Source organism: Macaca thibetana, chromosome 18 (genome assembly GCF_024542745.1).
Source record: "Macaca thibetana thibetana isolate TM-01 chromosome 18, ASM2454274v1, whole genome shotgun sequence".
Classification (NCBI taxonomy): Eukaryota; Metazoa; Chordata; class Mammalia; order Primates; family Cercopithecidae; genus Macaca; species Macaca thibetana.
In genome coordinates this window covers 49,668,815-49,693,877 of record NC_065595.1, presented here as the reverse complement: position 1 = coordinate 49,693,877, position 25,063 = coordinate 49,668,815, and the positions used below count along the sequence as shown (strand labels likewise).

Sequence of the window (25,063 nt, the reverse complement as noted above, 5' to 3'; positions counted from 1 at the left end):
ATGTAAGAAATAAATTATTTAGAGGTAAACTTGAGAGCAAATCTTTATGATGTTGGGTTAGGAAATGATTTATTATACACAACACCAAAAACACAGTGATAAAGAAAAGTTGTTAAATAATACTTATTCAAAGTAAAAACTTCTGCTCTCCAGAAAAATACCACTTTCTTTACAAAAGTGAAAAATATAACTCATGGGATAGAAGAAAATAGTTTCAAACCAATAAAGGACTGGTATCAAAAATATTTAGAGAATTCCTGCAACACAATAATAAAAAGGCAAATAACACAGAAAAATGGGCAAAGGATTGGAATAGGTATTATCCCAAAAAAGATATTAAAATGGCCAAAAAGTAGATGAAAAGATGCCCAACATCATTAGGTTTTAGGGAAATGGTTATCTAAATCACAATGCAATACCTACTTGCTAGGATAACTAAAATAAATATGACAGAAAATAACAAGTATTGGTGAGGATGTCGAGAAACTGAAACCTCTACACATTGCTGGAGGAAATGTAAAGTGGTGCAGACACTTTGGAAAATAGTTTTGCAATTTCTCAAAAAGTTAAAAATAAACATAAATGATCCATCAATTCCACTCTTCCTAAATGAAATAAAAACCTATGTCCACACAAAAACTTGTCATGAATATTCACAGTACATACCATTATTCACAACAGGCAAAAAGTAAAAACAATCCATACAATGAAATTTACTTTGTTAAGTACTATGCATGCTACAACAAGGATAAACCTATAAAACATACTCAGTCAAAGAAACTAGAACAAAACAACACATACTGTATGATTTCATTTACATAAAATGTCCACAATAGGTAAATAGGCAGGAACAAAGTAAATTTCCATGGGAAGTGCTTGTAAATGGGCATGAGGCTTATTTTTAAAGTGATGAAAAACTTCTAAAATCAGATTGTAGTAATGATTGCATATTCTTCAAATTTACTAAAATTCACTGAATTGTACACTTAACGAAGGTGAATTTTACGAATGTAAATTATATTTCAATAATGCAGTTTAAAACAAAAAAGGGCACTAACGTTGATTGAAAAATGACTCTTTCCAGTTACTTCTACAAATTGGTAGTGAAAGGCCTTGTCAAATTTACAAATTCACAGAAGTAATTTCAACACAATAAAATGGAATAATAACCACAAAGAAGTATTTTATTTCTGATATAATCAAATATAAAATGGATTTCTACACAAATTAAAAGATTTTAACTCATAGTAACATAACAACTGTAAATATATCTATATACAAATATATACATTATCAAAATTATTCTAATATGTGATCTAAAATTATTGTACTTCTCAAAAATTCACCTTACCCTCACTTGAATTAGTCAGAATAAATAAAATATCTCAAAAATATGGACAAATAGGGCCAACATGTAACAATGCTGTTTAATTTAGGTATAATAAGCCAAGAAGTCGTTTTCAGAAAATCCTAACCAGATTGCAAACTGGGACAATGAAGTAATACGTTGTTTGCCCTTTAAAAAAAAATCATACATATGCTTAATTTAATATTTTCCTTAAGCATATAGTTACCACCTTGGGATGGAAAATGGTTTCCTTCAACAAACCACCCATTGGTTGAAATATATTGTAACTCTATAGTTGCTATTTTTGAATCCCAAAAAAACGCTACGCCCAATATATACTTATTCACATCTCTTTTCAAAATATGTCAGCTAACTGAAATATTTAAATCAATTAGAACATAATAAATGCTCTGTGTCCATCTAGATCTTTAAAAAAATGAATATTTTGCAATTTTTGCTCCATTTTTTAATTAAAATTTACAGATGTGGCTAAAGTCTTATGCTCTATTATATTTCCAACTCTTCTCCAGGGAATAGTTTTTTCAGAAGTTAGAATTTATACTTCCTCAGTAGGATTTTATACTTTTATTATATAGTATATGCTTGGGCCTATAAAATATAAGCTGGTATTGGGTAGTATGTGTTCATATGCACCCCTTTGCCATTTGCTTTTTTCACCCAACAGTATGTTTGAGATTTTTCCATAAATGTACCACAGTTTATTACTAGTCATTTTCTATTGATGGTTATTTAGATTGTTTTTCATTTCTTCTATTACAAATGATGCTATGTGAGCAGCACTGCCTACAGCGGAAATTACTGTGCCATACATGAACATCTTCAATTTTATTAGCTACTGCGAAGTTGCTCTCCAAAGTACTAATATCAATTTCTATTAATGCCCCCAGCATTAATATAATGCTGATATTATATCAGAGATATTAAATCTCTCTATTTCCCATATCCTCCCTTACAAATAATTTTATGACTTCTTCCATGTTGCCAACCTAACGGCTGTTTTAATTTGCATTTTATTAATTTTTAGTGAGATTGACTGTATTTTCTTATGTTTATCTGCCATTTATTTTCTGTAAATTGTCTATTCTTCTCCTTTAATCACTTAAGTTTGCATTTTTTAAATTTATTTTTTTCTTATAGCTTTACATAGCTTGCTTTTTACCTTTTATTACAAAATCTTTTGATAAACAGAGTGCTTCAATTTTGTTTTTTTATTTGACACATCTTTATTAAAATTTTATGTATAGCAGATACTCAAAAATTTCGAAGTCCCCATTGCTCAATCTTCTTTTTTAAAGTAGTATTTTTGCTCTTTTTAGACTTTGACTTTCAAAACAATTTTATGATCAGCTGCCCAAGTTCTGTAAAAATTTCTTTTAGGATGTTGATGACATTCCATTTCATTTAAATGTTAATTTAAAGAGGATTTGACATTTAGGGCTCTTGAGACTTTCCATTCATGAACATGATTCATTCTCAATTACTTATGAATTATGTTTCCTTTTTGCTGTTTTTTTCTCCGCCCCCCCCCCCCAATTTGAGATGGAGTCTCGCTCTGTCACCCAGGCTGGAGTGCAGTGGCATGATCTCGGCTCACTACAATATCTGCCCTGGGGTTCAAGCAGTTCTCCTGCCTCAGCCTCCTGAGTAGCTGAGATTACAGGCGCGCACCACCACACCCGGCTAATTTTTGTATTTTTAGTAGAGATGGGGTTTCATCATGTTGGCCAGGCTGGTCTCGAACTCCTGACCTCATGATCCACCTGTCTTAGCCTCCCAAAGTGCTGGGATTACAGGCATGAGCCACTGCGCTCAGCCGAATTATGTTTGCTTTTCAATAAAGCTTTGTAATTTTTGCTATAAAGGTCTTTCACATTTTTTGTTACATTTATCTTAGATACATTGATTTGTTGTTGTATGAATGGGATTCCTCTTAACATATTTTTGAGTTGTCCCTTGATAATATATGCAATCATGTAAAAATATTAAGCTTCTATTCATGAAACTTGCTTCCTTTTATTAGTTCTAGTATCTGTCAATAGATAGTGTTGGATTTTCTATGTAGTTAAGCCTGTCGCTGGCAAAATGACAATTAGGTTTATTTTCTTCTAATCCTACAAGTCTTTCATTATTGCTATTTTTTATCTAATATGCTTGTTAGGACCTCTTCTGGAATGCTGAATAGAAACACCTATACTGACCATTATGGATTTGTTTCTAACTTAAAGAGAATATTTTTTATAATTTTGCCATTAATTATGAGTCTTTTTCTTTTTTCCTTATAACATTCATTCATTACATTAAGAGAATGAATGTACTCATTACATTAAGAGAGTTCACTCTTGGCCAGGTGCAGTGGCTCACACCTGTAATCCCAGCATGCTGGAAGTCCGAGGCAGGCAGATCATGAGGTCAGGAGTTCGAGACCAGCTTGACTAACATGGTGAAACTCCGTCTCTACTAAAAATACAAAAATTAGCTGGGCATGGTGGCGCGAGCCTGTAATCCCAGCTACTCAGGAAGCTGAGGCAGGAGAATCACTTGAACCTGGGAAGCAGAGGTTGCAGTGAGTCAAGATCATGCCATTGCACTACAGCCTGGGTGACAGAGAGATACTCCATCTCAAAAAAAAAAAAAAAAAGTTCATTCTCTATATTCTGAGTGTACTATGAATTATATGAATTCTTTTAAAACGAACTGTTTCCACTTATTTTGAAATAATTAGTTTTTCTCTGTTGATACATTTTCTCTGTTGATACTATGTTAAAATACAGTAATAGATGTTCTAATGTGAAACCATGCTTCCTTTCCTGAGATAAGCCTTATAGCAACATCATATATTTATGCTTACAAATATATCGGTTTGCTTTCAATTTATCTCAACATTTCACATATTTGTAAGTAAGATCAGGCTACTATTTTTCAACTTCATACAATCCTCATAAAATGAGTTAAGAAGAGTACTGTATTTTTCTGTTGTTTGAAACAATTTACAGAAAGTACAGACTCTCTGTTCCATATAATTTTGAAAGAATTAACTTATCATAAGCCCGGGCCTGGTGGATCTAAAGAAGTGTGTGTGGAGCTCTCTGGCTTCTAATTCAGTTTATTTAATGGTTATAGGTCTATTTAGATTTTGTATACCTACTCAAGTCAATGTTGGTTATGTGTATTTTGTAAGAAGTTGTCTGTTTTGTCTGTATTTTCAAATTAATTGGAATTATCTATTAATATTATTATTTTACTTTTTAACATTTGTTCTCTCCAAAACTGTACTTCCTTTTCATTTCTAATATTGTTTTATCTATGCCTTTTCTTTTTTTACTTGATCAATTAGAGCAGGGTTTCTCTATACTCAAGAGGTTTGGTTTAGTTCATACTCTCTACTGCTCATTTCTTTCCTTTTTTAAAAATGTTCTTCCTAAAATATGAATTATAAATACCAAAGATTACATATAGCATACGTGTGTGTTTTAATAAATAATAAAATGAACATTAGGGTACTCACATTCAAGGTTAAGAAATGGAACATTACTAATATTTTCAAAGTTCCTAACTGTATAGCAGTAGTTCATTCATTTTCATTGCCACATAGGACATTATTAGAAAGAATGTACAGTTAATTCATTAATACAACTTTTGAAAGGGATAATATTCAATATAGACTTCAGTTATAGTATGTTTCTTGAAACTATGAATTCAATTGCGATTATGTTTTTGTGAGGTTTGGATGCATTATTGAAAATAAAATAAAGTAAAAAATGTAAACACACTAGTATATTAATGATGATGAACTAATGACCTTTAAAGTTATTTTATAATAAAAATAACTTCTGTATACAAGAGTGCCCATATTTTAAATTAAAATATAAAAAACTAAGCTTAAAAATGATAATGTAAAGTATTACCTACTGCAGCCTAAGCAAAATAAATTGGTTTGTTGCATTTTACAGTACTAAGCAAATTGTATTAATTGCATGATAGAAAGCTTATCAGACAAATCACTAAATCCTGATTGAAAAATTTAATGCCAAAGAGAGAATGAAAATTAAAGGTGTTATCTGCAGTTGTTTCACTTTTATGCTAGTGTTTAATTTTATAGTAAATACACAAAGTAGGCTTTCTAAAATGACACCCTGCTTCAGTAGAGAAAGAAGAAAAAGAATGGAAATTTATGGTATGTCTTAAATGTGAAGAGGATCTTCTGGGTTGAACACAATAATTACAGAATTTTAAGCTCTTCATCTCTCCTGTGGCCATAAGTCTTCTCAGAATGGAAATATTACCTTTACAATTCTTACCACTTAAAAAAGTAAATTGCAAGATTTACTGCTCTGCATTCTCAGTACTTATATGAGTATAATAAATTTGTTTCTACCCAAACTCATTGTAAGATGGGAATTCCAGCTATCACACTTTCAATGGAAAGTATGATTAACTACAGGTCACCACAGATACCATCTATGGAACAGGACTGCCACATGGGAATTACAACAGGACCAAAAAATGTGCATGAGTTTACATTTATTTATTCAGAACGTGCTTCCGTATCTAGCTGTATCTCAATAGGAACATCAACAATCTCCTTTTAGTAAGGTAGCTGATCAATCTAAATATATGTATACTACAATTTTGACTTTTTTAAGCTTGCAGTTTTAAAACTAGTTTTCCTCTACTTCCTTTATTTGCCATAATCTTCTTTTCATGAATGTAAAAGTCTTTAGAAATTACTATAGTCCCTTTCATTTTAAAATGATGATTATATCAACTATTATCAAGAGCAAAACAATCACACAAGTTTTTCTGGTACGGACTCACATTATTCACAATAACCCTATAAAATATAAAAATCTGGATGACTATTTATCAACATAGGTTGCAGGCAGAGTTCATAAACTCCAAAGAGGAAAAGTACAGGTTTGAGGGGAGTTATTTCAAAAGTTTCAACTATTTTAGTTCCTTTAGAAAAGGAGCCCGTTTAACAAAATGATGGATTAGCTGTGTCCAAGTATGTGCCATTTATAATGTATAATAGATAACATAATTCTTAAAGTGGATTTGGTAACAGTATCAACACATATTTTTTTTTTTTTTTTTTTTGAGACGGAGTCATGCTCTGTCGCCCAGGCTGGAGTGCAGTGGCCAGATCTCAGCTCACTGCAAGCTCCGCCTCCCGGGTTCACGCCATTCTCCTGCCTCAGCCTCCCAAGTAGCTGGGACTACAGGCGCCCGCCACTTCGCCCGGCTAGTTTTTTGTATTTTTTAGTAGAGACGGGGTTTCACCGTGTTAGCCAGGATGGTCTCGATCTCCTGACCTCGTGATCCACCCGTCTCGGCCTCCCAAAGTGCTGGGATTACAGGCTTGAGCCACCGCGCCCGGCCTCAACACATATTTTTAAAAGAATAGTATTATTTGTAACAGGCAGAAGACAACTGATCTCATGAAAATGAGCTTCCACCATCCCTAACAATTCTGGTTACATTAAGAAGAAAATACACTTTCTGAGGCAATCAAAAACTTAACAATAGTGAGATGCTCTGATATACTTCTTTTTTAGTATTCCCCTCTCATTTTTTTCTTTCTGCGTGTGATTATTAGAAATTGTATTTACACTTCAGAGTGTGGTGGGGCACAGGGTGGAAAGGAGATACAGGAAAAGTGCAGAATGGGAAAATTCCTCAACCTGTTGGGCTGCTTACTGGGAAGACTAAAATTTAACAAGTCTCAGATTCTTGTTAAAGACTTGCTTTGAAAAGCTGTCTCCTTAGAACAAGCAATGTTTTAAAGATAAATAATGGTTTAAAGATACCCATTAAAGTCTCTATAAAATGAAAAGTGTTTCTAAAATGCGATGTCATTAATATTATAGTGAAAAGTTGAGAGTCGTATGAGTCAAAAGGAAGGAAATACAGACATGAGATGGTCAAGAGAAGTGTTAATTTACCCATTCGGTCCGAAACTGCAAGTGTTTGTAAATTGACAATTGCAGATGAAAGCAACTGTCATTTTATGTACAATTTCGCATATTTAAGTCTCCAGATATAACATTTAATCTAAACTCAATGGAATTATTTTTTTTTTAAAGAAAATCTTAAACCAGTATGTCCTAGATCAAAGCTGAAGCTTCCTCCATTTAGATTTACGCCCACCTTCTTCCTTGCCACAGCCCGACACCCCCACCCATGCCTTGCCAGGACATCTCCTGGTCTTCTATGGCCTCCAGAAGCCATGAGCGAATGCGAGAAAATCTGAGAGCAGCACCCGCAGTTTCGTTCCCCATCCTCAATCCCTTTGTAAAGGAAACACAAAACCCCAAATGCATACTTGTAAACTGAAAAGCTGAAAAAGCTTTTAAATATGTTACAAAAGAACACATTTTGCAAGCAGTTTGCATTTGTAGTCATTTCATAAGCTCAGATACTTTGTCGGAACAGTTCCCGGGCAAATAGATGCGCTTATTTGTCCAATTCCTTCTGCATAAACATATCGTAGATCATAACTACCAATCCCATATTCATATCTCGCTGACCTAAAGGGAGGACAACCCTTAGACCCACTCCCACTTGCCAGGGTGGAGGGCCAGGAAGCAGTAAGAATCCGCGAGACCAGATTCGACTCACTGCCGACGCGGATACTATACACCTCGCTTCCATCGGACCCCATGCACATCCGCGGATGCCGGGAAGTCGCAGGTCCGCGGATCCTTTCTGAGCGTGCGGAACGAAACTCTGTTGAAGCCTGAAGCTTCGCATGCAACCGCGCCGCCAGAGTTCCGAACACTTCAAGTCTCCCATGTTCTCAGAGCATTGTCTCTAACTTCCTCTCCTAGAGGATTTGGTCCTGGGCAGCAGGTTTCCGGAGACTCGAAACCCCAGGCTGTGCTCTGATCGCGCACTCCTCCAAGTACTACCCAACCCCACCGCATCCATCATCCCGCACCACTGTCACTCTCTACCCGTCTCCCCACCTCGGCCGCATCCCCCAAACACAACACAACCCCAACCCCCATTCTGGCCCAGGCTTCCCACACCTTCGCGCCCCGGGCACATCCCGCCCCCGGCTGGGAGGCTGGCGGGGGTAGACCGCATGCGTGAGCTTCTGAATACCCTTTAGGGGAGATACCGAGAAACCCGCTTCTCAGGGGCAGCCCCACAAAGGGACCGAGGGACACAGCCCCGGCTGCACACACTAACGAACCCATCCAGGTCAACTGGGACCCGGAGCGGGGGAGGGGGCAGCCCCTAAATCCCATTTCAGGTCTGTGCTTTGAGCTCTCGGGGGTCCTAAAATACTGACCAACAAGCTCTCTTCCTCCCTCTCCACCCAAAGGCGCCCTCCAACCACCACCACCAGCAGCTCCACCACCTGGGGAGGAGCGTGAATCCCAACCCCCTGCCCAACCCGCGACTGCGCCCGCCAGAGCGCAGCGAAGCCTGAGCGCGACTCAGAATTCCAACAATCGAACGCGGTGTCTCAAAACAAAAAGCTGAGTCCAGAGTCGACCCGCAAGCACGCGTTTTCTCTCCTCACTCTTGCAGGCCCGAACTTGGGGCGGCTACCAGACCCGCAGCACTGATCTGAGCCGCGGTGGTCACGTTTCGGCCCGCTTTGGCCCCAGCTCCGCGCAGCGTCCAGAGCGGATCCACCCCCGTCCCCATCCCAGCCCTATCCGGCGAGGTCTGGCTCACCACGAGGGTCAGCAGCAGCTGCCAGCAGGCGGCTCCGCGCACGGAGCGCCGGAGCCCAGCGGCGGCCATCGGGATGCGGGACAGGGCCAGGAGAACGCGGGCGCCAGGAGGGTGCCGAGAGCGAGACCTGCTGAGGTGTGGGGCGCGGAGGTGCTTTTCTCGCCGCTGCTTGTCTTTAAGTGTCTTTGGCCTCTCTCAGGCTTGCCTGCCCGGGAGCAACTTCACTCCTGAAACCAGATTGGACCCAGAGGACGCGGAGAGGCCACTCCTTGTTATTTCTCAAGTTTTATCATCGCCGGCACAGCTGAGGAGTTGCCCGAGCCTGCCCCTTTGCTCCCCAGCAGCCACCGGGGCGATCGCGCTCGGGAAAGCGGTCTCTGGCGCACCCTCTGCCAGCTCTCCCACGCCCCTCGTCTGCCCCGCGGCGCTGCCGCCCCGCCCGGCCTGCAGAGAGGCCCTGGCAGGCCAGATCGTCCCAGGGCGGCACCATCGCCGGCGCTGCGCGGTGCATCTCAATGCAGAACCCCAATCCGCCCGCAGGGATCCCTGCCTCGACAGGGGCCCTGCTGGATGCCAGGAACACCCTTGTCATTGGATCAGCGGATCTGCCCTTCGACGTCTGAACAAATTCTGCCAATGTTTTCAGATTAAAGCAAAATACATGTACAGTATTCTCTCCAGATTTGACTAACATGACAAAACACACGACAGAAGGAATTTATGCCAAATGGCATGAATAAACAGGTTTTGGCATGTCAGAAATTAAAACCAAATATAAGAAATTCGAATCTAACCATTTTTACGCAACCAAAATACAAGTGATTACACTCAGTACTCTATTAACTGACAGTTTGGGGGACTTATATGCACCTTCTAAAAACGACTTTGTTGTTAGATGTAAATTATTGGTTTACTAATTACTGGTACCAAAATGAAGTTTTTCAGGTGGTCAAAGGAATATCTACCACACGAAACCTTCTAAAACGAGGCTTGCAGATTCTACATCATGCAACGACTATTTATCAGGGCCCAAAGTCGGCCAAGCTTTGTGTGAGGGGCTGAAAGAAAGGAAATGCATAAAATCCAGTTCCTATCGGAAACAATTCCAAATCAGAAAGGGACGAAAGGCAATCATTCCTAGCCCACTAGGCTACACTTTTTCATAGAGATGTCGTTTGTAACACTAGGGGGATATTCTCTTATTTCTCTCTAAACTGACTTTTATGTCCCCAGAGCTCCCACCTATGGATTCCGGAGGAAATTCCCCTCAGATATATGATGCTACTCCTCAAGGTCCATTCAAAAGTTTCAAGGTCAAGAATTTCAGACAGCCAAGTAATCACGAAAGGGTGGTATGAGCTTCATTCATCTCACTCTGGTTCAAGTCTAATAGACTCCTCATCGTCTAAGCCATGTATTCCCTGAAATCTGGGGCTTCCCTGAAATTCATGAGGCTCAGCTTTAAGGGCTCAGACACTCTAAGTTGAGATTCCCAGTGCCAATCTCCCAGGCACCCCTCAGTGGAGGTCTCTGTATGGAAGAGCCCTTCCAATCTCAGAGAAAGTTCTCCAAACTTCTCTCCACTCCAGCGTTTTCGCCTCCCATCCTCCACGTGCCTCCAGCATGACCTCGGGGAAAGCTTCCAGGCCCAGCCCCAGCCAGCCCTCAGAAACCCAAGTAGAATGGTTTTCTTGAACTTAGATGAGTAAAGGAGACCCTAGTACCGATCTCCCTCCCTCACCACTTTGAATTCACTGTTAGAGTGAAGGGTTGAGGTGTTAGGGCATTTTAGAGGAGATTATCTAACTTAGCTGGAGAAAGCTTTCAAGAAGCACAATGTTGAGACAGGCCCAGCAAAGAAAAGGAAAAAGGTAGGAGAATGCTCCAAGATAACACAACATCAACAGGACATGAGAAGCTCCGGAGAGACCTGTGAGAGTGCCCCAGGCTAAGGAAGCAGAAAGGGGTTGGTTCAGATTGGTTAGATGAAGAACTCCCGTGGCTGGGAATTAGGTTAGAAAGATGGCTCATGGCTGGGCGCGGTGGCTCAAGCCTGTAATCCCAGCACTTTGGGAGGCCGAGACAGGCGGATCACGAGGTCAGGAGATCGAGACCATCCTGGCTAACACGGTGAAACCCCGTCTCTACTAAAAAATACAAAAAACTAGCCGGGCGAGGTGGCGGGCGCCTGTAGTCCCAGCTACTCGGGAGGCTGAGGCAGGAGAATGGCGTAAACCCGGGAGGCGGAGCTTGCAGTGAGTCGAGATCTGGCCACTGCACTCCAGCCTGGGCGACAGAATGAAACTCCGTCTCAAAAAAAAAAAAAGATGGCTCATGACAAACCATGCTGAGGAATTTAATTTCATCCTGACGGAAATGGAGAACCATCTATTCAATGTGTGAAAAGGATAACTACTGTTACAGAAGTGTCACTTTTGGTGAATTTGCACATATGAACCCGTTTGTGCTGTAATATGGCTTTAATACCTAGGGAATAAAAGACTTTGAAGTGTTTTTCTTTATTCTAACTATTCTTAGTCTTTCTATGATTTCAACTTTATCTTCAGATTTATAAGAGTCTGGCCCGGTTAGAACTGTCCTGACAGACTAAAACTCTAAAATTGCTGTCCTCTGGTTGTTTTCACTGTGCTGTGTAATAGAGGATATTGTTAAGCCTAATGACTAATATGACAATTGCTGTGAGTTTCCATTTTTAGCTTCTGCAAAATAAAAGCTGTAAGAATCTACTTTAGAAAAACTGGAAGAAAACATATTATGGATATTTTTAACTTGTATTGCAATATTCTAGGTACAATATGAACATTAATAACTGAAGGTAGTATTAGTAATGATTTTGAAATTTCCTGTTTGTCCATCATGAGCATACTAATCTAAGTCCCAATAAAAAGCAATGCATTTTTATCATATAAAGAAGAATCTTTACAGATCACAACATAAATATGACTTGAGGATAAATTAAATTGCTTATATTTTTGCTTATACTTTTCCCATATAAATTATGATTTTAAATAGTTTATTGATTTTTTTAAAAATATGAGCTTCAGTTTAGATATAGTTAGAACTGGATGCTTTCTATTATAAAATTAATTTTAAATCATCATGAGGTATCATAAAGCATAAAGAGTTTTCTGAACTGTCTTTATCTGAATACCCCATCCCTCAAACTGCAAAGTCAATTGGAAGTCACTGCTAAAACGATAATGACCCAAAATGGGAAAACAATTTATTATTTTCCCTTGTTATGTTCTTAATTTGAAGGGTAAGAGCAGCAATAACAAAGAATCAAAAATGGGAAGTGACTTTAGACTAAAGAACAAAACTTCAGGAATTCAGGTGAATTGCAACATATTCAGCAGAAAGCAAACAAGATAATGAAGAAGAGTACTCTCACTCTGGACCTATGAGAAATCTCTGGCTATGGAAGAGCTAACTAATCTTAGGGGTGGGACCTGACCTCTGGCCCACGAGCCAGGCTGCCTTGCACAATTCAGCACCAACAGGTGCTAGTCTAACACACCTACTCATCTCGGTGGCTTACCTGGACTGTGACATGGCAACTGTAGGTTTCCTCAAACACTGCTACAAAATACTGCCAGGTCAACTATATGATGTTTGAGACAAACTTACAAGAAAAAGCAGAGGAATTTATGAAAAAAAAAAAAAAGTTTGAATTAAAAACAAATAAAAGATTTGTGTGGATCTTGTGGCACAAAAATGAATTCTGCCATGGGACATGAACTCAGAAGCATGTTTGGAATATTATTTAGGATCAATAGCCGCAGTGTGACTAGAGGCTCTGCAGATTTCCCAGAACACTAGTGAGAACAACCATGACTTTTTGGTCATTTCAAAAGACTGCTGGGGCCTTGGGGATAATAGAAAGTTTAAGTCAAAAGTCAATTAGAAATAATGCATTGCTGCCCACTAGCAGAGCCATCCCAGAATCCCGATGTGCCTCCTTCTCACCTATTTACCCATGGCAAGCACCTAATTTGCACTTGGTGCTAATTTCAATCCCATGGGAATGCTACTCCACACAGCAATGAGAACCTCAACTCTAGATCCAAATGACCCTTGGCCTCCAGGGACATTTCCCCTTCCCCCTGTTCTGCTGTGGGTCTCCTCGTGTCCTCACTTCTCTTCCTAGGAATCATATCTCCCCAGAATGATTGACACTAGGACTATCCCTTCCTCTCAGGAGACAGCTCACTCCCGTCCACAGAAATGTGACCTTTCACTATAACCTTGGCAACAATCATTCAAAAGTCAGACATTTGTACATTTCTCAAATTCAGCGTTGTCCAGTCTAAGTAACACTATTACAATAGTTTAGTCCAGATAGGGCGTGCCAAGCTCAGAAAGGTTCCCTTCCAGTCTCTCCTTGTTAATTAATGAGTCAAGATCTGTTACAATGGGGTTACTCTTCCTCCACTAAAATCTTCAGACTCCTTTACAAATATCCTCTTCTTCAACCAGTCCTTTTAAGGAGGGAGGAGCAATCTTCCAGTAACTTCCCACTGGCTGGAAGGAATGGTAATTTCCACACAAAAGACAAAACCCTATTGTGTGAGAGATAACTTCTTTTTTTTTTTTTTTTTTTTTTTTTTTTTTTTTTTTTTTTTTTTTTTTTTTGAGACGGAGTCTTGCTCTGTAGCCCGGGCTGGAGTGCAGTGGCCGGATCTCAGCTCACTGCAAGCTCCGCCTCCCGGGTTTACGCCATTCTCCTGCCTCAGCCTCCGGAGTAGCTGGGACTACAGGCGCCCGCCACCTCGCCCGGCTAGTTTTTTGTATTTTTAGTAGAGACGGGGTTTCACGGTGTTAGCCAGGATGGTCTCGATCTCCTGACCTCGTGATCCGCCCGTCTCGGCCTCCCAAAGTGCTGGGATTACAGGCTTGAGCCACCGCGCCCGGCCGAGAGATAACTTCTTATAGCAACTAAACGAAAGCCATATAACCAAGCCCTGATACAGGGTGAATTTTTTGTCCACCTCATCTAAGAATCATCACATAATTCTTCACTTTGATTTCCTCTAGAGTGAAAAATCTCTCTCCGCTGGGTGAGACTGCAGTTTCTCCTGCATATTCACATGTCTCCAGGAACTCATTGTATGCATCTGTCTGTTCAGAAGGCATTGCTCAAGAGTGAAGGTTACAGGTGTGAGTGGGCTGACTGCCAGACCTCATGTGTCATTGATCCCGGCGTCATTCCCTGATTCACTGTCCCATCAGTCTTCTTCTTTCTCAGAAGCTCAGGATGACCATTCCTTAGCATCAGCCTGGAGAAGGAGTGTATTCCCCAGTTTAGATGCCTATTAACTAGCTCAGGAGCAGAGAAGCAGCTTTTGCCACCAGCTCCCCATGGGCTAGTGAATTATTTAACTCAAGAATTATTTATTATTTTATTAGTTCATAATTACATATTAATTAATGCTATTTACCTCAAGATTTGTTCATCTTGATTTATCTTTTCTTTCCAACCTACCCGGTTTCCCAAGTCTTTTGTCTCTAGATGACGAGTAGCTTTCTACAAATTAGCTATTTAGTGTTCATTGAGTAGGCACAATCCCAGAACAATAACCACTTATTTTCTTGCATTGCTTTCAAGGCTCATATCTGCATCTGTCTTTCAAATGTTATAAGCTACACCCCTCCCTAACTGATAAGCACTAGTCTTGACTTACACACATCTTTGGTGGGTTTTACCAGATCTCTGTTTCTCTAAACAACTCTAATACAGAGGTCCTGCCTGAACATTTAAAAACTGAGGAGCTAGTAATAGTTGGGGTAGGTTTGTAGGCATGTATCAAAAAAGCTATTTTGTTCCCCTTTCTAGTAAGATTACAGTGTTCTTGACAAGTTCCATAAAATCTCCTGCTTAGAGACTAACTGAAGTTTTGAATTATTTGTTGACTTGTCTGATGTAGTTGCCTTGGTGTAGGTCCACGTGTTTTTCAAATCTCTGGCCTCTTAATCTTGTAAAACTGGATAATTTTGAAAATTATTTTTCCTTCTCCATTTGATCCAATTATGGTGATCCATACACCTATTCCCAGTCAGTTGGCCAAAGAATAATATTCCTGACCTTTCCTTCTTTCTTGAGTAATAATTTATATATAGTAAAATTCATAGGCCATAAATGTACAGTTCAATGAGTTTTGACAAACATATATCCCTATGTTAACATCATTCAGGTTAAAATATTTCCTTCACCCCAGTTCATACTCATCCCTACCCTGGGGCAACCAGTGTTCTGCTTTCTGTCACAAAAGAATAGTTTTGACTTCTCTAGAATTTCACATCAATGGAATCACACATTGAATTAGTTACCTATTGCTGCCTCGGTTTTTATCCACTAGACATCACTTGTGCATTACACCAAAACTTAGTGGCTTAGAGGAAGGACTTTTCTCACAGTTTCTGTGGAATCCAGGCATGGCTTAGCGAACCATATCTGGCTCAAAGGCTGTCATACAGGCTGCAATCAAAGTGGTTAGCTGGGGCTGCGCTCATCTCAACGCTGGATGAGAGAGAATCTGTTTCTAAGCTCACTCGTGTAGCAGTTGGCAGACCTCCAGTTCTTGATGATTGTTGACCAGAGACATCAGTTGCTTGTCCCAAGGGCCTCTCTAGGAGATCAAACAACGTGGATACCTGGCTTCCCTAAGAACATGTGAGAAAAATAGAGTTTCAAAAATGGAAGTCACAGTCTTTTTGTAACTCAGTATCAGAAATGACACCCTATCACCTCTGCTGACTTCTATTGGTAGAAGTAAATCACCAGGAACAGTCCACAGTTAAGGAAAGAGCATTACACAGGGAAGTGACATCCAGGAGGCAGAGATCATTGGACCCCATCTTCAAGGCTGAATGCCACATGGTATCGATGCTTTTGTGTCTGGTTTCTTTCATTCAACATATTTTAAATTAATACAATATGTTTGAATATATTAGTAAGATATCAGTTTTCATTTCTTTTGTATTTATATCTACTTGTAGAAAATCCCAGTCATAGGATAGATGCTGTACTCAACTTTATTAGAAACTACCAGACCAATTTCTCACTTCTTCCTTAGTAATATATGTGAATTTCAGTTGTTCTACATACTTGCCAGCAGATTTTTGTCAGTCTTATAATTTTAGCCATTGTGGGTATCTCATTGTGGTTTAAATTTGCATTTCCCTGGTGACATTATGTTTCATTGTGCTTGGAATTTTCTCTGATGGCTATTGATGTTGAGTAATATTTCCTATGCTTATTTGCCATTTGTAAGTACAATTGGCTTGTTTGTTTGTTCTTTATTGTTTTGTAACAAAAATGTTTATTAAATGTTAATGAAAATTTATTTGTTATGTATAATATATACATTATTTAAATGTTTATTAAAAGAAATTTCAGCATGGCCAACATGGTGAAAACCCATCTTTACTAAAAATACAAGAAATTAGCTGGGCTTGGTAGCGGGCACCTGTAATCCCAGCTACTTGGGAGGCTGAAGCAGGAGAATCACTTGAACCTGTGGGGGGTCAGAGGTTGCAGTGAGTTGAGAATGAGCCATTGCACTCCAGCCTGGGCAACAAGAGCAAAACTCTGTCTCAAAAAAACAAAAAAATTAAGTTTTGTGCACTTTGAATGGAATTATCTTTTATTTGTTAAAAACACAACTTGAATTTTTATTTCTATTCCTCCTTTTCATAAGAACTGTGAAAGTTCTTGTTTCACAGGGTGAATTTGTAGGTAGAAAGAAGAAGGCAAAATTATCTTCTCTAGAGCATTACTATCTAAACTTTTAAACCAAAAGACCCTTTAAAGTTTTGTTGTGGATGCCAAGATAAGATTTATTGTCATGAAAGACAAAGGCCCAGCTCTGCAAATGACTCAAAGGTGTGGGAAGTTTCAGCTGCACCTGGGTCAGAACTGACTATGGCCTGTTATGTCCACAAGTGAAGCTACACATTTAGGAGCATTATCATCAAGAGGAATATTTTTTAACTCTGGTTGCATGTTGGTGTCTCTAGGGAGCTTTTAATAAACACCAACCACCAGGCCCCACCTCAGAATCCACCTCAAACCAATTACCTCAGAATCTTTGGGGATGGGGGCTCTATATTTTATGTTTTACATTATTTAAAAGCTTCCCTGGACACCCTAATGTGCAGGTCAGGGAGGCAATTCTTGCTCTAGATAAATTATTCTCAAAATGTGGTTCCTAACCATTAGCCTGTGCACCACTGGGAACCTGAAGGTTCTTTACTTCCTCTGAAATATGATGACAGAGATATAAAACCCATGAAATGATGAGACCAATTTTGGAAGAATTCAGGTCTCTGGGTTTTTGTAAGAGGCAGTTTCTTAAATAACCCTTTAAAAAAACTGTTTTATTTTGACTTAGAAGTAACATCTCCATTCACCATTTCTTAGCCGCCTTTGCAGCACTTATATAATCTGTCTAATCTGTGTTTTAACGAGAAAGGCTCAAATCTACCTTTGCATATTTCATGAGGTTCTTTCATGGTAGGCATAACAAAATGTATTGCAGTTCTACCCCTTGTACTGCCTAGACTGTTGTTATCTGTACTCCATTATTCTTACTTGCAACATCTTTCCTTTGATTCAAGCAAGTTTCAGTAGAAACCTACATCAAGAAAGTATTTCTCCCACATAACCATTCATGTCCAGATCTTTCCTATCTTTAGTGAAATATTTATGGCTAGAAAGCTTTTAATGGTTCTCTTGCCCAGGTGAAGGAAAAGAGTATTTATTCTAATCCCTGCATCTTGATGTTTTATATGACTTCCAGATAGACTGTACTTGCCATTAAGATTTTCCTCTGCTTGCAGTAGACAAAACTCTCACAATTTACTTTGATGTCCACAGTCATTAGCAAGAAAAATATATCCCCACATTATTTTGGTATTCTTTTCTTACTTGGATAGCCAAAATGATTATCTAAGGCTTGAGTAAACATGGAACAAAGATAGGTGTTTTGACTGTCTTCATACTAAATGGGGCAATACAACACCTTATTAGTAAAGGGTTTATGCCAGTCTTGAAATCAAACCCTACTTCTCTTTGAAATAGTTCTATTCATCTCTATTTAGAGGTTATGGGGTTTTGTTTTTGTTTTGATTTGTCTTAATTTCTTTCTTTAGCTCAAGCTTTAATTACTTCTTTGTCTTTCTAGCTCACACTCTCAACTGGAACATTAATAATGTTCTCAGGCCACATGTAATTAACAATGATGACTGCATAATGCCTGAAACAACAATTGTCTGACACACCTCTTTTAGGAAATCCAAACAGCCCTGACAACTGAGCTAGTTTAAATAGCCTGAGAAATGGGTATTTTAGAGAGGTTTCCTGGGAAAGGTTTACTGAGATGTGAACTTTGGTTGGAGACTTGAATGATAGAAGAGATTGATGATCTGGAGTAAAAGTATTCTAGCCTGAAAGAACTGCAAATGTAAAAGCCCTGTCCAAATAGCTGGGTATGTTCAGGGAACACAGAGAAGCCCACAGATGCTGGAGCAGAATGAGGTAATGAGGGGTACTAGAACAAGAAGTAGAAAAAAAAAAAAAAAAAGATAAAAAACAACTCAATGGCCTAAAGAGGTTAGGTTTTGTTTTAATCTCATGTGTTCTTAAAAGCCACTGAAGGATTCAGAGGATGGTATGATCTGATTTATACATTTTTAAAATCACTTATGGTTGTTGCAAGAACACAGGTTGTAGAGGGCAACAAATGGCAGATGAAGTAAAACTTGGATTTGTAATACAACATGAAGTTAGACCTCACAGGACTGGCTTATAGATTGGAGATGCATTGTGAGAAAAAGAGAAGACTAAGACTAAGACTAAAGGGTGCCTTTCAAGGGTTTTGGACTAATTTTGTGAATAGAATGAGTATTAAATAGGGAATATTATGAGGGAAAATAATTTGGGCTAAGAATCGAGGGATTTTATTTGAACATATGAAATTTGAGATGCCTATTATTGATCCCAGTTGGCATGTATATTTTAAAACTTTGGGAGTGGAGGAGAAAAGCTAGGCAGTGAATGCAGATAGAGGTCATGGGTACTCCAACTCCTAGAGTCGGGAGGGCAAGAGGAACCAGCTCTACCTAGACTAAGGAGGAGCAGCCAGTGATTGTGGAGGAGCATCCTATGAACGTGGTGTCCCATAAGCCAGAGGACAGTTGGTCAACAAAAGAAAGTAATTACCTGACTTCAAACTATACTACAATGCTACAGTAACCAAAACAGCATGGTACTGGTACCAAAACGGAGATATAGACCAATGGAACAGAACAGAGCCCTAAGATATAATACCACACATCTACAGCCATCTGATCTTTGACAAACCTGAGAAAAACAAGAAATGGGGAAAGGATTTCCTATTTAATAAATGATGCTGGGAAAATTGGCTAGCCATAAGTAGAAAGCTGAAACTGGATCCTTTCCTTACTCCTTATACGAAAATTAATTCAAGATGGATTAGAGACTTAACTGTTAGACCTAATACCATAAAAACCCTAGAAGAAAATCTAGGCAATACCATTCAGGACATAGGCACGGGCAAGGACTTCATGTCTAAAACACCAAAAGCAACGGCAACAAAAGCCAAAATTGACAAATGGGATCTCATTAAACTAAAGAGCTTCTGCACAGCAAAAGAAACGACCATCAGAGTGAACAGGCAACCTACAGAATGGGAGAACGTTTTTGCAATCTACTCATCTGACAAAGGGCTAATATCCAGAACCTACAAAGAACTCAAACAAATTTACAAGAAAAAAACAAACAACCCCATCAAAAAGTGGGCAAAGGATATGAACAGACATTTCTCAAAAGAAGACATGTATACAGCCAACAGACACATGAAAAAATGCTCGTCATCACTGGCCATCAGAGAAATGCAAATCAAAACCACAATGAGATACCATCTCACACCGGTTAGAATGGCAATCATTAAAAAGTCAGGAAACAACAGGTGCTGGAGAGGATATGGAGAAACAGGAACACTTTTACACTGTTGGTGGGATTGTAAACTAGTTCAACCATTATGGAAAACAGTATAGCGATTCCTCAAGGATCTAGAACTAGAAGTACCATATGACCCAGCCATCCCATTACTGGGTATATACCCAAAGGATTATAAATCATGCTGCTATAAAGACACATGCACACGTATGTTCATTGCAGCACTATTCACAATAGCAAAGACTTGGAATCTACCCAAATGTCCATCAGTGACAGACTGGATTAAGAAAATGTGCCACATATACACCATAGAATACTATGCAGCCATAAAAATGGATGAGTTCATGTCCTTTGTAGGGACATGGATGCAGCTGGAAACCATCATTCTCAGCAAACTATCGCAGAAACAGAAAACCAAACACCGCATGTTCTCTCTCATAGGTGGGAACTGAGCAATGAGATCACTTGGACTTGGGAAGGGGAACATCACACACCGGGGCCTATTATGGGGGGGGGGAGGGGGGGGGGGGGAGAGGGGGGGGGAGGAGGGGGGAGGGGGGAGGGATTGCATTGGGAGTTATACCTGATATAAATGACGAGTTGATGGGTGCAGCACACCAATGTGGCACAAGTATACATATGTAACAAACCTGCATGTTATGCGCATGTACCCTAGAACTTAAAGTATAATAATAATAATAAAAAAAAAAGAGGAAGTAATTAACTCTGGCACCATCTTTTGAGGAGTCAAGTGAGATTAGGGCTAAACACTGACCATTTGATTTGACATGAATAAAGTCATTGGTGATAACAAGAAATTAAGTTTTACTGGAGTGATGATGAGAAAAATGTGACTGTGGAGAGTCAAAGATAGACTAGGTAAAAGAATAAAGAAAAGAAGGCAGAGCCAGATGTTTCTCAGATCCTTATTCCCTCACGCCTGTCACATCTTGGTTCTCCTGAAAGCAGAACCTGAAACACAGATGTGAGTGATGCTATTCTATCAGGATATAAACCCAGAGGCAGAGGCAGAGAATGGGAAAATATAAAAATCAATAAAAGGTGTGTTATTGAGCTGATTTATGCAGTATAATCCTGTGGGCTATACCCTCTAAGATATGATGTAGAATCCACCTCAGAGTTATATTCTGAAACAAAAATTTTTTACTAAGTAACCCTAAGCTGCCAAAATCTTCTATATGTGAAACAGCACATATTTATTGTCCACAGTTTTTGTATAACAGAAGTCTAGGCATGGCAGAGCTGGGTCTTCGGCTTGAGAATCTCACCAGGCATTGGCTGGGCTGTGCTTTCATCAGGACGCTCAACTGGTGAAGGACTCACTTTCAAGCCCAGTCATGTTCTTGGCAGATTTCCTCTTGCTGTATAACCAAAGGCCGGCTTTCTGCAGGCTATTGGCTGGAGGCCACTGTTTAACTCTACAGGCCACCTGGAGTTTCTAGAGGATTTTACCACATGTACTTTCTTAACATGGCTATTACTTCCAAGCTAGCAAGGAAAACTTCTTCTTTAGTCTAAAATAGAGTCTTATAAAACACAGCCACAGGAATGACATCCTATTACCTTTGCCATGTTCTATTGATGAAAAGCAACTCATAAGTCCTACCAATGTTCCAGAGAAAGAAAATTACACAAAAGCATGGACACTAGAAAGCAGGAAACCACTGGGGGGTCTGCTCAACAAACTGGAACCTAGGACACATATTCATTGACTCCTGTTCCTCTTTGTTTGAGAATGGGGCCTGAGGAACAATAACTCCTCTGATCTCCAGGGCCGTACCTACACACAGACCAACAGACACTTCACAGGTGCTGTGGGTGAATGCTGGCAGCATAAAAGGAACCATCAGCCTCAGCTATGCCACAACCCGGTGAAGAGGGGTTGTGGTGTGCCACACAAAAGGCATTTGTGACAGTGTCATAAAGGGAACTGGAGAAAATTTAAAAATAGCTGAAGGGCAACTTAGTAAAGAAGTTTTATTCATATGAAAGCAGCAAATTGCATAGTGGTTAAGAATTCAGACTCAGAAGCCAGACTGCCTAGTTCAAATATTGATTCTGTCACATCAGAGTACTGTCACTCTGAGCTAGTTACCTAACCCTCTGTGCCTCAGTCCATAAAAGAGTAAGAAAAAGAATTCCTAATTTGAGTGAGAATAAAAATAAGTAACATGTGTAAAATTTTACTACAGGATATGGCACATAATAACTACTATGTACATGATACCTATCATTTTTATTAGACATTTCTGTTTATTAATGAGAATGATCCAGGCAAAAGTGGATAATTAACAATGTAGAAGACAGAGGTTTCATTTCATGAACAAAGGTCTCGAGGAAGCAAAAGTTCATAGAAACCAATGTAGTAATAGAGTGGCTGCCTTAAATAGGAAGAGAAGTTCATTCAAAAAGGATGTAAGTCAGTGTATATGGTACAGATGTTGATAGTCTAGTATTGTTGGTGGTGGAAAGTTAAGGGAGTTTTCTTCTCCTATTTTGTATGTGAAATCAGGTGTGAAGTGAGGAAGGTAGGTTAGAGATTTGAGAAAATAGTAGTTGTAAAATAGAAAATTGACTAGGTCAGTGTTTTGAATTGTTGACTCTAATCCATTATAGGAAATATTTAAAATATTGTGAACTCTTCTGCAATTCATATATGCAATCTGGAACAAATGTTTTGTGAACAATACTTATCATTCCTATGTCTAATATACTCTGACAATTTCTGTTCTTGTCTTCTAATTCATTGATAATGCATGTTGTTACCTCTGAAATTAATCTTATGTCCCTCCACTGGGTTGTGTCTCACTGTTTGCAAAATCCCTGAACTTACGTAACAGGGTACAACTGTGGGTCAGGAATGAGAGTTCCAGGGCCCCATGTTCCAGGGCTCAAGTAAAAATCACAAAGTAGGTAGAAAATGGCATTTATCAAGCAATGGGGTCTTGCCAAGTGATTACAAAGGAGGGAGAAGGGGGAGGGAATTGAGAGTTATGGGACAATGGATGAAAGCAATGAATAAGTAAATTTAAGCTGAGAAAGGAAGAAAATGAGATCAACGAGCCTATGAAGTGATAGAGCTTTCCAGTTTTGATAAATATTTGGAATAGAAGTGCTAGAGTAAGAGAACTAGAAAGCTAACAGGAAGTTTTTAGAGATAATGATGCTTGAAATTTCAATTTTGGATGTCACACAGTTAGAGGTTATTGGAAAATCAAAACTATAGGCATGAGAATAGATAAATGAAGGGAGATGGTGCAAAAAGATCTTTGTAGTTGAGCTATCAGAGAATTTGGATGGTTATGTTTTGAAGAAAACAGAGTGGATTGGTGAATTAAATAAAAAATAGTGCACTAGGTGCTGAAATATTTAATGAATGAGGAGGAGTATCTTAATGTCTATTAATTTCTAGACACCAATAGGTGTCTGCAAGAAGTTATGATGGGTGTTGTGGTCTAGTGGCACTCACACCAAAGAATGTGAGACTACCTTTTTGGAGAGAAGGGAGGAGGAATGGTCTTCATTGCCAGTGACAATGATGAGGGAGGAAGACATCTACCTGTCCCAGGAATGTGGGAAGGAAAAATTGGCCACCACTTGATAGCTCTCTGGTGAAAGTCATACTCAGAGGGTAGCCTGAAGGTTTTTCACTCAAGAATAACAGTAACAAGGTGAAGAAAATGGTCAGAAAAGAGACTAAGGGTCTAGGGTGACTTTTTTGGATTCAGACTATGTATTTCAGAAGGCGGAAGGAAGCATATGAGGGCACAGAAATGGATGAAAGATTCCATCATAAATTTCAGTTTGTCCTACACAGTCGTGGCTTATTAATGTCATTCCAAGGTGTCTGTTTCTTAATAGCACCCTGTTTCATTCTAAAAAGTGTTCTACTTGGAAGTTAAATTATATAATTACCATACCTGAGAGAATAAGGATTTCAGACAATGGATAACCTGAGAAGTTTAGATTTTTGGTGGTACAAGTCATGACATGAGTAATGCTGAAGAGCTCTTAGAAAGTTTGAGAGTAATGTGTTCTAATGCCAGCCCTTTTCTTGGGGTTGGTCTCTTAGGCAGCTGTGAAGTGGTGATGGGAGATATGTGCTCCCTGATCTTGGTCTTTGCTCGTTGGCATTAACATAATAGAAGAGAGTAGACAAGCATTTTGTGTATTTAATCAATGTTCATGCCCCACCTACTTTTGAAAAAGAAGGTTTAGGAAATTTAAAAATATGAAGTAGATAAAAATAATAAGGTATCAGTAAGGCAACTGAGATACATTAATTGCTATCATTGAGTCTTGAATTTTGCTTATTATTTCTTGGCTATTCAGCCAAAGTAACATACTTTTAGTTTTAGAGCAACATCGTTGTCATTGTTAAATAAAAGAAAATATGAAAGTTCATCTATAGTGTTGTTTTATCTTAGCATTGTTTTAGAATGCTAAGAAGACAACTAGGTGCAACATAATGAATCTAGTTTTCCAGTCTGCTTTTTCAAAAGCTTTAGAACATTATTTAAATATGCTGTTCCAAGATGAAAGATATTTTAATGCAGAGGGCACAAATGCCTAATCCCCAATCCCTTTCTCTTAAAGAACATTTAGAAATGTTAATGTTTTAATAAAAAAAAATGATTAAAACTGAAAGTGTTTCATTTTGTGTATTGGCAGGGTTTAAATTATTAATGTTATTCTTGCAAGAAATAGCATATCTAATTACAACTGTAGAAAATGAAGTGGTATCTGCAAGTTAAATCTTGCTCTGGTCTCCAAGAAAGCATCCAAATTATTTCATTGCTTTGACCTTATTTTTTACAGCCTTGTAAGACTATGAATCCATCAACCATATAGAGGGTCTCAGGATTATTTTTATTATGTAGAAGTGTTCTTATAATCATATATATCCTCATAAGATTTCTATGTGTTAGGCCACAAAGAGGAATTTAAATTAACCGATGATTATATAAAAATTTTGTGTGAGATAAGAA

At 38.8% G+C, this 25,063-nt stretch overlaps 2 protein-coding genes across 11 annotated transcripts in view; one reads left to right on the top strand and one right to left on the bottom strand.

Annotated features, from left to right (window-relative positions):
* The window catches only part of DSC3 (desmocollin 3), a 52,769-nt gene extending 43,387 nt beyond the window's left edge, over nucleotides 1-9,382 (bottom strand). For both annotated transcript variants that reach the window (XM_050768267.1, XM_050768268.1), the window contains exon 1: nucleotides 9,056-9,382. In XM_050768267.1, the coding sequence (XP_050624224.1) occupies nucleotides 9,056-9,124 (69 nt within the window). In that variant the 5' untranslated portion in view covers nucleotides 9,125-9,382. The remainder of the gene's footprint in view (nucleotides 1-9,055) is intronic.
* Nucleotides 1-25,063, top strand: part of TTR (transthyretin) — a 1,143,467-nt gene that overhangs the window by 604,052 nt on the left and 514,352 nt on the right. Inside the window, exon 1 of one of the 9 annotated variants that reach the window (XM_050768286.1) lies at nucleotides 20,565-20,568. The exons of 7 other annotated variants lie outside the window; for them this stretch is intronic. The gene's annotated coding sequence lies outside the window, so the exon portion shown is untranslated. Of the gene's footprint in view, nucleotides 1-20,564; nucleotides 20,569-20,590; nucleotides 20,595-25,063 lie in introns of those variants that run through there. One more of the 9 variants, XM_050768287.1, reaches the window with a different exon arrangement.